This window comes from Oryx dammah, unplaced genomic scaffold (assembly GCF_014754425.2).
Source record: "Oryx dammah isolate SB20612 unplaced genomic scaffold, SCBI_Odam_1.1 HiC_scaffold_22, whole genome shotgun sequence".
NCBI classification, from domain to species: Eukaryota; Metazoa; Chordata; class Mammalia; order Artiodactyla; family Bovidae; genus Oryx; species Oryx dammah.
The window spans coordinates 36,372,604-36,388,229 of NW_024070206.1; the positions used below are offsets into that span (position 1 = coordinate 36,372,604).

At 35.0% G+C, this 15,626-nt stretch overlaps 1 protein-coding gene across 4 annotated transcripts in view; it reads right to left on the bottom strand.

Moving 5' to 3' along the window:
* Positions 1 to 15,626, bottom strand: part of TRAPPC8 (trafficking protein particle complex subunit 8) — an 83,392-nt gene that overhangs the window by 15,402 nt on the left and 52,364 nt on the right. For all 4 annotated transcript variants that reach the window (XM_040264791.1, XM_040264789.1, XM_040264793.1 and 1 more), the window contains 9 exons: positions 15,292 to 15,366; positions 14,681 to 14,807; positions 12,501 to 12,655; positions 7,524 to 7,966; positions 5,844 to 5,991; positions 4,508 to 4,604; positions 2,414 to 2,482; positions 2,268 to 2,326; positions 895 to 1,068 (listed from right to left, as the gene is read on the bottom strand). In XM_040264791.1, coding sequence (XP_040120725.1) covers positions 895 to 1,068; positions 2,268 to 2,326; positions 2,414 to 2,482; positions 4,508 to 4,604; positions 5,844 to 5,991; positions 7,524 to 7,966; positions 12,501 to 12,655; positions 14,681 to 14,807; positions 15,292 to 15,366 — 1,347 coding nt within the window. The remainder of the gene's footprint in view (positions 1 to 894; positions 1,069 to 2,267; positions 2,327 to 2,413; positions 2,483 to 4,507; positions 4,605 to 5,843; positions 5,992 to 7,523; positions 7,967 to 12,500; positions 12,656 to 14,680; positions 14,808 to 15,291; positions 15,367 to 15,626) is intronic.

Below are 15,626 nucleotides of genomic sequence, written 5' to 3' on the forward strand. Positions count from 1 at the left end.
CGTCATGCCCAACTCTTTGCAACCCTATGGACTGTAGCCTGCCAGGCTTTTCTGTCCGTAGGGATTCTCTAGGCAAGAACAATGGAATGGGTTGCCATGCCCTCCTCCAGGGGAACTTCTCAACCCCGGGATGGAACCCTCAGTTAGGGGAGACCAATGCCTAAATTACCTCATTCTAGTCTGCCATGTGTATGTGTAGATGGCATTTGAATCTGTTTTTTTTTTTTTTTTAATTAAAATGGTATTTTCAAACAATCTGGAAGATTTCAGAGATCAACCATTAAGTAGTTATAAAGAATTTTTGTTAATTAGAGTGAGATAATCATATGGCAGGGTTATATTAAACAAGAAAGTCCTCATCTGCTAGAAAAGCAGTTTACAAAATGCTTTTACAGATGGAATATTATGTCATTAAATATATACAGTACAGCATAAAAAATAAAGGAAGGTAAAAATAAAGTAAAGGAGCTAATGGAATACAGGTGGAAAATAAACAGCAGCAAATTAGTGGCTGCTGGAGCCTGAGTAATGGGTACCTAGAGGTATATGGTGTTATTTTTCCTTTTACAGAGTTTGAAAATGCCCACAAGAAAGAGTTTAATAATAGCACTTGCTTTCATGGAGCTTACCATGTTTTACAATATTCTCAGTATCTCTTGTACGTAATAAGTAACAGAACAAAGTTATTTAATTTGAATGAATTTTTTTTCCTTTAGGCAAAAAAATAAATAAATAAAAGTCATCTGGAACTGTTAACAAAAAGTTATAAAACAGCTTTCAAACTCAAACTGGAAAATTTAAGCAGAAAAAAATATACACAGTAGCTTACATTTACTGTTCAGCTTAAGAATCAAGTATAAATAAGGTTTGCTGAAATAATTTAACAACACATACCTTCCACAACACCACAATATTCAAATCCACCTCACTGCACTTCTGGATTAATCTCATAACATCCTCTACTGACTGTTTTTCTGTATGCATCGAAGACTGGGCTTGTGGTTTCTTCAATTCAGAGGATAAACTCCTATAGAAGAAGTCTGCACATGGGCTTGCTGAACTTACTATCTGTTAAAAGAAAATCACTTGTCTCTATGTTTTCAATTAGATATACCCTGCCAAAATTTGTATTTCTACAACTTACATATTTCTCACCAGCTTGGTTGAATATAAGAAGGCCACCCTAATGCTTTAACACCCTAAATATTTGGTACAAACTACCCTGAATCTTAAATCCAGACGGCCATGACATTAACTTGGACCTTCCAAGTATCCAGGGAAGACAAATGAGTATTCAAAGAAAATAGGAAGTTAACTGTTGAGAATGTGAAGAACATATATATAAATATGTATATATAACTGAACCAATTTGCTGTACATTTGAAACTAACGAAATATTGTAAACCATTCTTCAGTTTTAAAAAAGTAAATTGTTAAAAAGAGAATTTTTTAATTATTATTTCCTATTTAAAAATTTGTTTTACTATTTAAAATAACAAGTATTTCCCAATCAAACACTTGGAAGACTAGGTGATACCCAATGAAACACAACTCAAATGAAGTTACTGGCATTAACTTGGCTTTTACACTTGAAGGGAGAGAATAAGAGAAAAGATTTTTAAACAGACTCAGAACTATAGAATTTCCCCTAGTTAATAGAATAGTGTGTTTCACTGTAGAATCTTGACACTTAATTTCCTATATTATAAATTCTGTTAAGTAGATGTTAAGCTTCCAAGTTAATTATTAAATATTAATAAGTAAGATTTACCCCCTCAGACATGAACTTTTTTCACTGTTCACATAGTTCGTTCATAACAAAAATTACAAAAAATTTTCACAGTTATCTCATTACCCAAAAAAAAAAAAAAAATACAAACAGCTTATTATTTGGGTCTCAGAACCATCTGATATTCCCAAATCCAGGGGATCATCATCTGTATGTTCCACTGTGACCACTTTTCCAAACAGATAGGTTCTTTCATTTAATCCTGTTCCTTTTTTTAATGCCAGGGGCTAAATTTATCTCCTGAGTATCTTACAATCTAAAAGAAAGCTAATTTTAAATTACTAATTAAAATGGCATACTACATATAGCATTTTTATTTGCTTTGGGGCATGACAACAGTTGCAAAACTCAACAAAGCTGATACGTTCATCCACCAAAGAATTTAGAGATTAGTAGAGTTAACAGTTTTGCCAAAACAGTCAAGATACTCCAGAATTACAACTTTAAATATCAAATGTTATTAGGTTTACTTGCATACCTGTTCATTTCCAAAGATGATATCTGCAAAGGTATATTTTTCTGAGGCCTCTATAGCAACTAAAAAATGGAGAACAAACTAATCATATCATTGGCACGAAATAGAAAATGACCATTTAAGAAAGTGTGACACTAAAATGAATTTACCTTCTTCTTCCTTACATTGTGTTGCCTTGAAACAAAACTTTCCCTTCTCCCTACTTGCAAGTTTGGCGTCTAGGAAAAGAAAAGAGTAAATTTCAAAGATCCTTCTCCGTTTGTAACATGGTAAAACCTAGTTCATTACTCAGACTTCTATATATAGTCAAACTGGAAAACATTTCATCGTTAGAAATAATGTTTAATGGAATCTGGTCCTATCACTTCATGGCAAACGGAGAAACAACAGAAACACTGAGAGACTTTATTTTCTTGGGCTCCCAAAGATGGTGACCGCAGCCATGAAATTAAGATGCTTGCTCCTTGGAATAAAACCTATGATCAACCATTAGACAGCATATTAAAAATCAGAGACATTACTTTGCCAACAAAGGTCCGAATAGTCAAAGCTATGGTTTTTCCAGTAGTCATGTATGGATGTGAGACCTGGACTATAAAGAAAGCTGAGTGCCAAAGAATTGATGCTTGTGAATTGCGGTGTTAGAGAAGACACTTGAGAGTCCCTTGGACTGCAAGATCTAACCAGTCAAACCTAAAGGGAATCAGTCCTGAATATTCATTGGAAGGACTGATGTTGAAACTGAAACTCCAATACTTTGGCCACCTGATGCGAAGAACTGATTGATTGGAAAAGACCATCAGGCCACCTGATGCTGGGAAAGATTGAAGGCAGGAGAAGAAAGAGACGACAGAGGATGAGATGGTTGGATGGCATCACCGACTTGATGGACAAGAGTTTGAGCAAGCTCCAGGAGCTGGTGACGGACAGGGAAGCCTGGCATGCTGCAGTCCATGGGGTCGCAAAGAGTCGCACATGACTGAACGACTGAACTGACTGAAAAACATCTTTGCTTTTCTCCCAATGAAGCAAATCTCATTCAATTCTTTAAAAGGGTAAGATTAAATTTTCCTGAAATTCATGTTCATACAGATAAACAGAAATTTTAAAAACTTAGAATTTGGGAGCCACGGAGTACACAACCCCACCACTCTATTGTTACATTTCCTATCAGTATTTTTTCACGTGGATAATTTATATCAATATTATTATATGCACATAGTTTGCTATGATACATTTTCCCACTATATTACAGACACATTTTAAAAGCTTATATATTTTAATGACAAGATGAGTTATAGCTTAACTCACATTAATGATAGATTCAATTTTTCCCTATTAAACATAACCCTGAAATAAACTGCTCTGAGTATATGGATCTTCTCATATTTTTGAATTAATTCCTTTGTATAAATTCCAAAAATAAGGATTACTGTGAGGCTAGGTAAGGGTTTAAAACATTTTTTAAATCTTTTAAAATACATGTACAATTCTTTCTAGAAAGAGTATCATTTTGCCAGCTTCAATCTATTCTGACAAGCACTAAGCACTCTCATATTACTGGCAAGATGATAAAATGATAGAAATATTTTGGAAACCAATTAGACAATATGTATCACAAGTGTGCATGTTCTTTTAAGTGTTATATGGGTTTGGAAATACACAGAAAAGCCAGTCAACATACAAGTATGATTATACACAGAAAAACCAGCTTACCAACAGTAAAGGAAACAAAGAGAAACTAGTCTGTAGGCTTCTGTACTATTTGGAATTTTGACTGTGACCATGTATTCAAGCACTAATTTTATAATTTATTTTTTTTTGGCAGATCATTTTTAAAAGTCGCTATTGAATTTGTTACAGTACTGCTTCAGTTTTATGTTTTAGCTTTTTAGCCATGAGGCATGTGGGATCTTAGCTCCCCGATCAGGGATTGAACCTGCATCCACTGCATTGGAAGGTGAAGTCTTAACCACCAGACCACCAGGGAAGTCCCACAACTGAATTTTTTTAAAAAAGAATATACAAATAGAAAAGATGTGGAATAAAAAGATGGGAAATCATCGATTAAGATGGGAAGTTTCATTAAAAATCATGCAATGTAATGAGTGCACAATGTAATGCTTAAAAAAGTTAATTATAAGAAAGGCACCAATAATCTTATTATATTCTGGTACTGTTCTGAAGAAAAGTAAACTAATAAAGATAGCAGAATTTATTCTGAAGAAGGAAAAAGCACAAACCTTTGTTTTCAGAGAGATTTACAGACTTCTGTAACTTCCAGTGTTTACTACTACTTGATACTTGTACTATATGGAATTCCTTCACACCTGCTTCACTCTATCAAAAAGAAGAGAGTCATTCAGGATTTAGAAGTACTAACTTAGTATATTCTACTGAGAAGGACACTGCTACCAGTCACTGTCAGTTAACATAAGATGCAATTTTTATTCTGAAATAAATTAACACTACATATTTCAGGAATGGCAATTATTTAAATTCCTCCACAAACATTCTTAAAATAGCTAAGTCATCACCTATCCAAGAAACAGATTTAATTATACTTCTGGTGGCTAATTTTGAAAGGCATTCACAGTTATTAGAATCTATCATAGTTATTTATCAAAAATTATTTATCAATTTTTAATCAAAACCATATCACTTCCATTTTATTTTTTCTCATGTTTCTATCACATTCTTATTAAGGCAAAAAAGCAACAAAGAACAGAATCCCCAAATACAATCAACTACATTTATTTAAACTGCATGCAATTTTTGTATTCTCCTTAATAAGAACCAATTTGAAATTATCCAGAATTCTTCCTATTACAAATACTGATTTTTGGGAAGATCACCAAACAAAATGACCTTACAAATCTATGGAGTTGAAAGAAAAAGGACATTACAGAATTAATAACAATTCAAATAGGTATCTAAACAGCATCAATCTGAAGCTAAGATTCTATTTTAATAAGATCACATGCCCTTCAAGAATTTTCATTTTGATATTTAGAGTACATAAACAGGAATGGTAAATAAAATGTTTGAAATGCTTTATATAAAGGAAATGGTACTGTTGGAAATGTGTAAGTGAGGGGTTATCAAGTTACGACTGAATGTGAAATCCTAATAGAACTTTGTAAATTTAACCACATCAAAAGATGTTCTCAATGGTGAGACTAGAAAGCATTTTATAAGATCTCTTTTGGGTTGAATTACTGGTATGTATGGCTATATACGGAGAAGGCAATGGCACCCCACTCCAGTACTCTTGCCTGGAAAATCCCATGGATGGAGAAGCCTGGTAGGCTGCAGTCCATGGGCTCGCACAGAGTTGGACACAACTGAAGCAACTTAGCAGCAGCAGCATGGCTATATACCATACGACTATGCAGCATATTAATACCACTAGATCCTTTTATTCGAAGTACTAAAGGATAAAATCACAAAAGCAAATTGAGAAGTAGGATTTTTTATATTTTATTCAAAATGAACACTCCCTAAATTCCTAGCTTATGCTGTCTTGTGAAGGAAAAAAATTCATTATTAAAAACAAAGTTTATTTTTAAACTAACTTACAGTATTGGTATTTTCCACATCCACAAAGACTAGCATATTGCCTCCTCTGCCCTCCTCGTCTTCAAGAGAATTACTTCTGCAGACAGTGGCTCGTACATTCAAAGATCGACTGGTACAAATGACTGCAGTATGTCTTAATATTCTGTGACTAAAGAAGTAAAAATTACAAATTTAATGTAAGAACCTCTCCCAGCATTATGATTCTCTAATTCCAAATAAAGTTTTTAAAACCTATTCACTCTCAAGACCATTTATACTATTAAAAAAACAAAGACAAAATAATGTAAGAGTATCTAGTTAGCCTAACTTTATTTCAATTCTTTACTCCCAGTTTGGAAGAAAACTATTAGTCTCCCTTTTCCCCTGCTCAAACTCATCCATAGCACAGACCTGCAAATAATCATCATATAGTTACGTCTTGATTATGACTCTTCTGATAATAGTTCCAAAGTTACTGGACACCTACCAAGTACTGATAAATTACACACTTTTCACCTGGCATTCAAGGCTTTCCACAACAGAGCTTTACAATTCAATCTTTATTCCCATCTTACATTTTACACTGTAGCCAAACTAACTATATTCAGTTTGTATCTCCTAACTTGTCAATATTTATCCATATATACAGCTACTTCCTAGAATACCCACTACTCTTTTGCCTATACCCTTTGACATTCAAATTCTGAAATCTTTACTTTCTTTGGTAGCTCATTTCACCACTACTATATTCCACAAAGCCTTAATGAAATGCTTTGGCCAGAGGACTCATCTTCTTAAGGGGAATTAACATTTACGGAGAACCTACAACATACTTTTCCTTACAAGTATTGCATCTTTTTGTTCTCACAGTAAGCCTTTTACGATATTTTAAATAGTCAAATAAATTTTAAAAAGTAGCATAATTATTCCAAGTTAATTCTGTAAAAATGACAATGGGTTTAGCATGAAATACTCTGTCGTGCAAATATACAAGCTACAACTCCTTGTGTTTTGATTTCTTCAGAGATATCCATACCACCACCCAAATTACTTGCTCTGCAAACACATAAATTTGGGGAGGCAGAGGAGGGCACTAGAGAAAAGGAAAAGTTAAAATAATTTTCTTTAAAAAGGATGACTGTAGGCAACTGTCTTCATTACTAATGACACTCTTAATTCATGGTACCTGTGAATTTCATTATTATGTGGTAACTCTGACCACAGTACTTAGCTGTATCAAAAAGCCATGAGGTTTACAGAAAGAAGCATGAAAAAGATTAATGTAGCCTAAATTTTTCCACTTTTGGCTACTCAGATTAGGGACAACCTCAGATACAAACTTCATGCATAATTTGGTTAGGGGTAATTTCTTAGTAAACAATGACATATGTTAACAAATAATAAAATGTTTATTTGAATGGGTATATACTTTCCTGGTGGCTCAGATGATAAAGAATCTGCCTGCAATGTAAGAGACCCAGGTTAGATCCCTGGGTCAGGAAGATCCCTGGAGAAGGGAATGGCTACCATTCCAGTATTCGCGCCTGGAGAATTCCATGGACAAAGGAGGCTGGCAGGCTACATACAGTCCACAGGGTCGCAAAGAGTCGGACACCACTAAGCAACTAACCCTTTCACTTTTTTTCATATATACGTATCCTTAACGCAGAGGTTAAATCTAAAAAATTTTATAATACTCACCGTATTTTAGGCTGCTTTTTAACACTTTCATAGTAAAACAAAAAGTTAATTTCATGGACACCTTCTGCATCTGGCCCACGTAACCACATTGGTAGCTGAACTGAAGCTCCAGGTAGAAGAACAGTGTCAGGAAGGGGAACAGAAATCACCTCTGGCTGACTTCCTATGCCGATGCCAAAGTCCACAGAAGAAGCTGACGACACTAGTGCTGTACACACAGAGGTGGAATCTGTCACAACAGTCTTGTAAGCACTACAGTTCTCGGAAGCCGAGGGACTCAGCGGTGTCAGAACAGCTGTGTTACCGCCAAAGGTAAAGAACTCTGGACGTTTAGAAACAACCTTCAATCCAGTAAGAGGACATTTGCTGACATTGACAAATTCTACATAGGCTTTTCGGATTTCTCCACAGAGGAGCCCTGTAGGAAAATGTATAAAGAACACCTGCATTGGAGGGAAAAAATATTATTATATTGTCTGTTAAAAATTCTGAACCTCTACTGAATAACACTTTAAGATGCTGTTATTTCTTTACTACAGGGTTGCAAGTATTTTGTTCATTCTCTTTGGTATCTCCTTGTGTATGTGGTTATTAAGAACTCCATTTTTAAAAAATGGGTAAGACAGAGACCAATGTTACTCAGTAGCAGATTTCAGAGTTACATATTAAAGGTACAATGTCAACAACTAGAGGGCCACCAGCAAAATTTTCACAACTGCGCAGATTATGGTTAAGACAAGCTATTAAGTCATTTAACATGATTACATGAACAGTTATCAGCCGAAAAGCCCTTAACACTGTCAACTTAAAAAGTAGCTCATCTATTTATTTATACATCATTAAAATGAAGCGATGCACAATAGGTCTGAAAAGAGGAGAACATACAGAAGCATGATTCCATATACATAATTTTTAAACCTGGTATCTCTGAATATCCTCAGGGTTCCCATAACCCAATGTGTGAGGGAAACCTGATATGACTAACAGAGACTCTTTATAGACTTTCCCATTTAGTGCGATATTCATGTGGTTCATTCAACCTATGTTAATGTGTTTGATAACTGGTGCTGCCACAAACCCAACAGGGGTCACAAAATGTGGAAGATAAAAACACAAGTATATGCGTGATTTCTAAAAATTAAAAAAAAAGAAAAGACTTTCAACACATGCCTGGCCTCAGGATTTCAGATAGGGACTGTCAACCTGTATGAAAGAGCTGGAAATATGGACTAACAAAATCATCCAGTAAGTCATTTGCATTTAAAAGATCCACAAGCATAAATGTCAGATATACTCTGACAGAATCACAGAAAGGAGGAATAAGAGGGTAAGAGTATGAGGAGTAAAGGTACAGCTGGCTGTCCCAAAGGAGTTATCAAAGTCCAGTGGAAATATCTGTGTCTGTCAATCTAAGTTTGAGTAAGACTTCTTTCTGGCCAAATTCTTAAGAAATCAGATAAAATCAGGGGCGAGAAGCTTCAGAAATGGACACGAGAAAATGAGAGATTAATGCAGAAATCCAAAACACAAGTTAAGAAGTTAGGAAAAAATAAGTTTACTTATTTAGACAGCTTCAAATTTTAATGGAAAATAAGACTGAGAACCAGGACTTTCACTTCCACTAATTAATCCTCAAGATGTGTGATAGGCATATAGAGTAAAAATGATACGCGTAAGGCTAGTCATTGTGATTTCATCTGTAACATCAAGTGATCTGACATGATAGGCAAGTCTGGTTGAATAAATGTCATATACACAAGATACTGCCTACAGTGAGAACCTGACGGGCCTGCTCTTCTGTTTTTCTATATAAAACTTTTTTCTAATGAAATGTAAAAAAAATAAGGGAAGAAAAAGTTTTGCAATGACACCTTTTTTTCTCCAACAGAACTTAAAACCAAAATATTTCTAATCAGTAGATACAGCTCACGGCTGTATGCTTTCAGTCTGCTACCCACACACCTGACAGCTGACACCCGACACTTTAACTTTCATCTGTTCTCAGATTCAGCAACTTTCGTGCTCACTCTTGTTTTGATTGAGACTATTTCATCAGATGTTGTAGACTGATTACTTCTTTCACTACTCCCTTAAACAACGCTAATATTTCTGACATACGATATTAGGAATGAGAATATTCTATGAAATTTTTACTAATATTAAGGTATACTATTGCTCATCCAAATATAATAAAAGTTCTCTTAACTAAGTTAAAAATCTTAAATGATGAAAACTGCCAGATGAAAGATAAAGTATGTGCAAGTATTTACTAACCAGAAATGAGCACTGACATCAGTCTAAGTCTTCTACTTGCCCTGCACAACTCTTTATTTATTATTATTATTGTGTCTCCTGCACTGACAGGCGGATTCTTCACCACAGAGCCACCAGGGAATCCCCCATACAGCTCTTTAAATGCAACGTAACTGTTGTTGCTGTTTAGTCACTAAGTCATGTCTGACTCTTCTGAGACTCCATGGACTGCAGCCTGTCAGGCTCCTCTGTCCATGGGATTCTCCAGGCAAGAATACTGGAGTGGCTTGCCATTTCATCCTCCAGGGGATCTTCCCAACCCAGGGATCGAACCCGTGTTCTCATACTTGGGTGGTGGACTCTTTACCACTGAGCCACCTGGGAAGTCTGCAACATAATTAAGCAAGTGTAAAATCTGGGCAGAAAATATGCAGCTCAACAATACCTTTTGCTCAACACAAACAGCACCATTTTCATGAGCATGTTACCTTTCCTACCACTATAAGTATAGGATTAGTGAGCGAAGTCGCTCAGTCGTGTCCTACTCTTTGCGACCCCATGGACTGTAGCCTACCAGGCTCCTCCCTCCATGGGATTCTCCAGGCAAGAGTACTGGAATGGGTTGCCATTTCCTTCTCCAAGGGATCTTCCCGATCCAGGGATCGAACCCGGGTCTCCCACATTGTAGACAGACGCTTAACCGTATAAGCCACCAGGGGAGCAAGTATAGGATTACTACCCATAAAATCATCCAATGAGAAAAAGGAAGTAACATCCAATTAAAGGGCATCATATGGACTTACAGAAGAAAAAAATCACATGGACAAAAAAAATGAAGACTAACCAACCTTATCAGTTATCAAAGAAATGCCAATTTTCACCAGTCTGATTTACAAAAGTTAAAAAATAAATAAATAAGTAAATAAAACCATGACAGTATCCAGTATGGCACTGACAGGCAATGGCACTCTCATTCTGAAGGAAATGTGTCAATTCCGAGAGGCTTGCTAAAGGTAATTCTGTGGTACACTGCACAATTGATCCAACAATTCCGTTTCTAAGTGTCTATAGCCTAAACTAGAGCATGGACAAAATATATACATAATGTTTACCACAGAACTGTCAGTAATGATGAAAAGCCAGAACCATACCCATCGATACATAAATGACTAAAATACGGTATAATATGTCTAAATAAAGGCAAACCTTATGCAGCTGTGAAATAATTTTTACTGAATGAAAACAAAGACCAGGTTTTGTTGATAAAGGCAAAAAGCAAGTCACAGAATAAAATGTGCAGTATGATTACTAAAAATATATACAAATATACAAGGAGGGGTCTGAAAAGAGAAACATCAGTTTGGTATCACTGGCTGAAGGTGAATGACTAAGCTTCTAACCCCCCCTTCCAGGGAAATCTGAGGATGCAGGAGGAAGAACCTCCTTCCAGGGTTCACACTTGCACTCCATGGCCGTGCCAGTGGCCTGCCTCTCAGGTAGACAGCTGATTCAAGGTGGGCCACAGTTCTCTCCTAGACACTTGATATATCTTATAATGAAGTGGCACAAAGACCAGAAGTTGTAAGACTAATAAAGTTGTGTCAAAATAGGAGTTTGGGATGGACATGTACACACTGCTACTACTATATACATGTGGAACTCTGCTCAACATTATGTAGTAGGCTGTGGGAGGGGAATTTGGAAGAGAACAGATACATGTATATGTATGGCTGAGTCCCTTTACTGACCACCTGAAACTATCACAATAGTGTTAACTGGCTATACTCCAATATAAAATAAAAAGTTATTTAGAAAGTAATGCTTTCTAAAGGTTTTACAAATTTCCCAGAGCTGCTGAGTCCTTATTCTTCCTTGAGCTTACTGTTCTATGATGCTTTATAGTTTCCATGAGGTTATTCCAAAATCCTTTTAAGAAATAATAGTCGGGGGGAGGGGGCAGCAGCGGGTTTAATACTACCTAGCATCAATTTTTATCTTTTGCAGCTAAAAGACTACATGGCAATCCACTCCAGTACTCTTGCCTGGAAAATCCCATGGATGGAGGAGCCTGGTAGGCTGCAGTCCATGGGATCGCTAAGAGTCGGACACAACTGAGCGACTTCACTTTCACTTTTCACTTTCATGCATTGGAGAAGGCAATGGCAACCCACTCCAGTGTTCTTGCCTGGAGAATTCCAGGGATGAGGGAGCCTGGTGGGTTGCCGTCTATGGGGTTGCACAGAGTCGGACACGATTGAAGCGACTTAGCAGCAGCAGCAGCATCAATTTCTATCTTTTGCAGCTAAAAGACTGCATGAAGGCATGACAGTGTGGGACACAAAGAAAGTGAATATTGCTTTTATTCATACACCTATCTATATTTGCTTAAACATTTTATAAAAATTAACTCCTGTGTTATTTTTATATCTTACCCAGAAAGAGCCACTGATTTTAATAACAATCAAAGTGTTCTTTTAGAAGCTTTTTCCCAACTTCTATTAATATTTTGAGGGTTATATCTTATAACCTGACTGTGACTTAAGGCCAATTTGCATGATTATCTTATCTTTATGAATTACATCTATTTAACATTAGCTTACCAAGAATTTAAAACTGCACTTCAATATATCAACAATCTCAAAGTCTAAAATTAATCTATCCAAATTATCATCCTCACCTTGGAGATAAATTATTAAGCCCATGAAATTTTAAAAAGTGAAATACCTCCAATAGTGGCATTTCCTCAGTGATTATGGGATCTAGACGTCGATCAGGACCATATTTAATAGATGTTTTCTCTTCTTTTGTGTTGTTAAGTCGAGGACCTTGAATTTCTAAATCCTGTCTCCCTCGGACTGACATACTCAAGGAATGTTTTCCTGAAATAAAAAACAATCAATGCCCTAAAATAATTTGATAAGTTAACTGACATCAAGTTAGCCTGAATATGAGTACTGTATGTTTCAGATTATTTCTAGAAGAACTCTATAGACAATTACCAATTAACATGATTAAGCAAAGAACTAAGTGTATTTGAAGTTCATGTTTAACCACATCTACTATAGCATGCTGCTTAATATCTCATTTTATTAGGATTTACCTACTTTGCAGAAGGACTGCACATCATCAAATGGGAAGTTTCTGAAACCTATAATTAACCAGAAAGATCTGACAGAATAGCTACTCATATTCAAATATATATACTAATTTTAATTATTTCTGGATTATAAATAACTACACTTTCTCAACAGACTTAACTGTACCTTCTCAATAGACTACACAATGAAAATTATAATATACATAGTTTTCTCAAAATTAAACTCAGTTAATATGCATGTGAGCTTTTCCCCAAAAGCTTCCACACACTGCACATAGGTGTGAAAATAGCAAAGGCAGACAACTGTATTTCCTGCAGGAATACTTAAGACCTATCGTTCAGTCATGTCAAACTCTTTGTGACCCCATGGACTGTAGCCTACCAGACTCCTCTGTCCATGAGATTTTCCAGGCAAGCATACTAGAGTGGGTTGCCATTTTCCTCTTAGCAGGAATACTTAGAACCTTTAATATGCTGAAGCTCACTGTGATATGCCCAGACTAGACATATAATGTAACATTTCCATTACCTCATTTGACCCAGATCCCTATTAGCATTTAACACTAAAACTTCATTCAAATTCTACTATACGGTACAAGTTATTTTAATAGTTAATTCAGGGTCTTCTCCAACTAACATCATAAAAAATTTATAAATGATTTATTAATGCATATATTTGGTAGCTTGAATGAAGTAATTAGCTATAATTTATTGACAATCATAACTTTGTGGTACAAAATTAAAATCATAGGCTAGTGGGAAAGGAAAGAAGCTTCAAAAAGTTTTTAACACTCAGGTAACTTACTTAAAATATTTAAAAATTAGCAATATTATTTGTAGAAGAATCTCCTCTGGTGTTTTGTCAACCAAGAATTATACACGTAGTACTAAACTGCAGAATACTATACTTTTAGTGGCAATTCTTATGGATTTATTCCATTTCAGTATATGTTCCAAAAAAATGTTTTACTAAATTACCCTAGATATGCAAGCAAGTAGAAATTTCAAACTGAACTTTAAAAGAACCAACAAATTTTCCAAGTGGTCCCAAAAGATTTCTCAATATGAATAATCAGCTTTTATAAATGCTAAATTCAGGTCTGCTGACTATTAATTTGTTAAAAATAGCTATTAAAATGAAGAGACAGAAGAGAGGAATTTTATAGTAAATTCTCTCTAGTCTTGTCAACTTAAACTCAAAAAGCAACATATTATTACAAAATAATATGAGAATGGTTTCCTGAAATTAAAGGAAAAAAAAAAAAGGCAAGCTGTGTTAAACATGTATCTGGTAAGTTTTACTTTTCAAAAATTTGTAAAATTTATCAATTCTGGGGAACCAAGAATACCAGCTTAACTCTAAATCCTTCTCTTTTTACCAAACAGATGACAGAATTTTATGTCATTTCACATTCAATGATGTGAAACCACTGGTCCTTAGTTCACTCTATGTTTTTATAAATATTCAGAAAAAGAGACTATCCTAAGTCAACCTTTGTACTGGCAGCAGACATCTCAACCAATGGTTAGAATACGTTAATTTAGAATTTACTAAATGTGGATCAGTAACAAAGAAGAAAAATACATAGAGTAGAACCACAGAATTATCAAAAATACATCAGAAGGGAATAAAGTTTTTTTTTTTTAAGCAATGGCAGAGTTAAAAATAATTCAAATTATTCATTCTTTCATCTGATTAAATGTCTTTATTAAAGGTACTTTAAGCCTAATTTAAAAGTATTTCTCAATTTATTCTAAGGAGATTTACTTATTACCTTCTAATTGTTCAGTAATGCTATAGCTTTACCTGTGTGACATCCAGGAAGAGTACCAATGCCATCTACTGCCACGGAGCCCTGAATGGTGCCAAGGTTATACACAACTCCCAGAATATGCAGCTCCCCTATGTGATGGGGAAAGAGCTTTAGCCTTGCCTGTGGAGATATTTAAGTCACTCTTATTATCTGTTTTCACAATATCTTAAGTAGCGCAACACCTAAATTCTGTAATGTTACAGAGATAAAAGCTCAGACCTAAATTTATTTAATTCTCAATTGATTTATCCTACTGGAAAGCATTTTCTTCAAAAGAAACTTTCTAAACTCAATAATTATAGGCATCACAACTTTTAATAAAAACCAAGATATTCTGGCCAACCAAGTATCATATGAAATTACAACACTCAACCCAAGAAGAAAGCAAAACCTTTTTTCACCAGGCTTCTTAGGAAATTAACAAACTAAAAACCACTGCAAACCTACTTTCCCAACCTATTTTCTTCTATGTAATTCCAGTTTCTTAAGATGATAAATTTTAATTTTTAAGAAAACTGGAAAACAAACTGAATAAACAGGCTTTTAAAATCTATTGTCATCTTATTTTTAGAAAGATGTGACAGAAAAGTAATAAAGTAATTACCACTTTAGATTCTTCACTATTAATTAAGAATTCTGAAATAACTTCAGTTCCAATCATTTCAGGTTCACCTTTTACCTGAAAAGTAAATTATGTAAAATATACATTCAAACGAATAAAGTATCAGATTATCAACACTGCTACATATCGATATTTAGCAACAATGACAACAGCTATAGTTAGCATTTATTAGGTTTTTACTGTGTGCTAAGCAATATACAAAGTGAACAACATAACAAAACAGAAACAGTTATAGAGACAGAGAAGAAACAGATAGTTGTCAGAGGGGAGGGGCTGAGGGGAGAAAGAAATAGGTGAATGCGATTTAAGAGTACAGA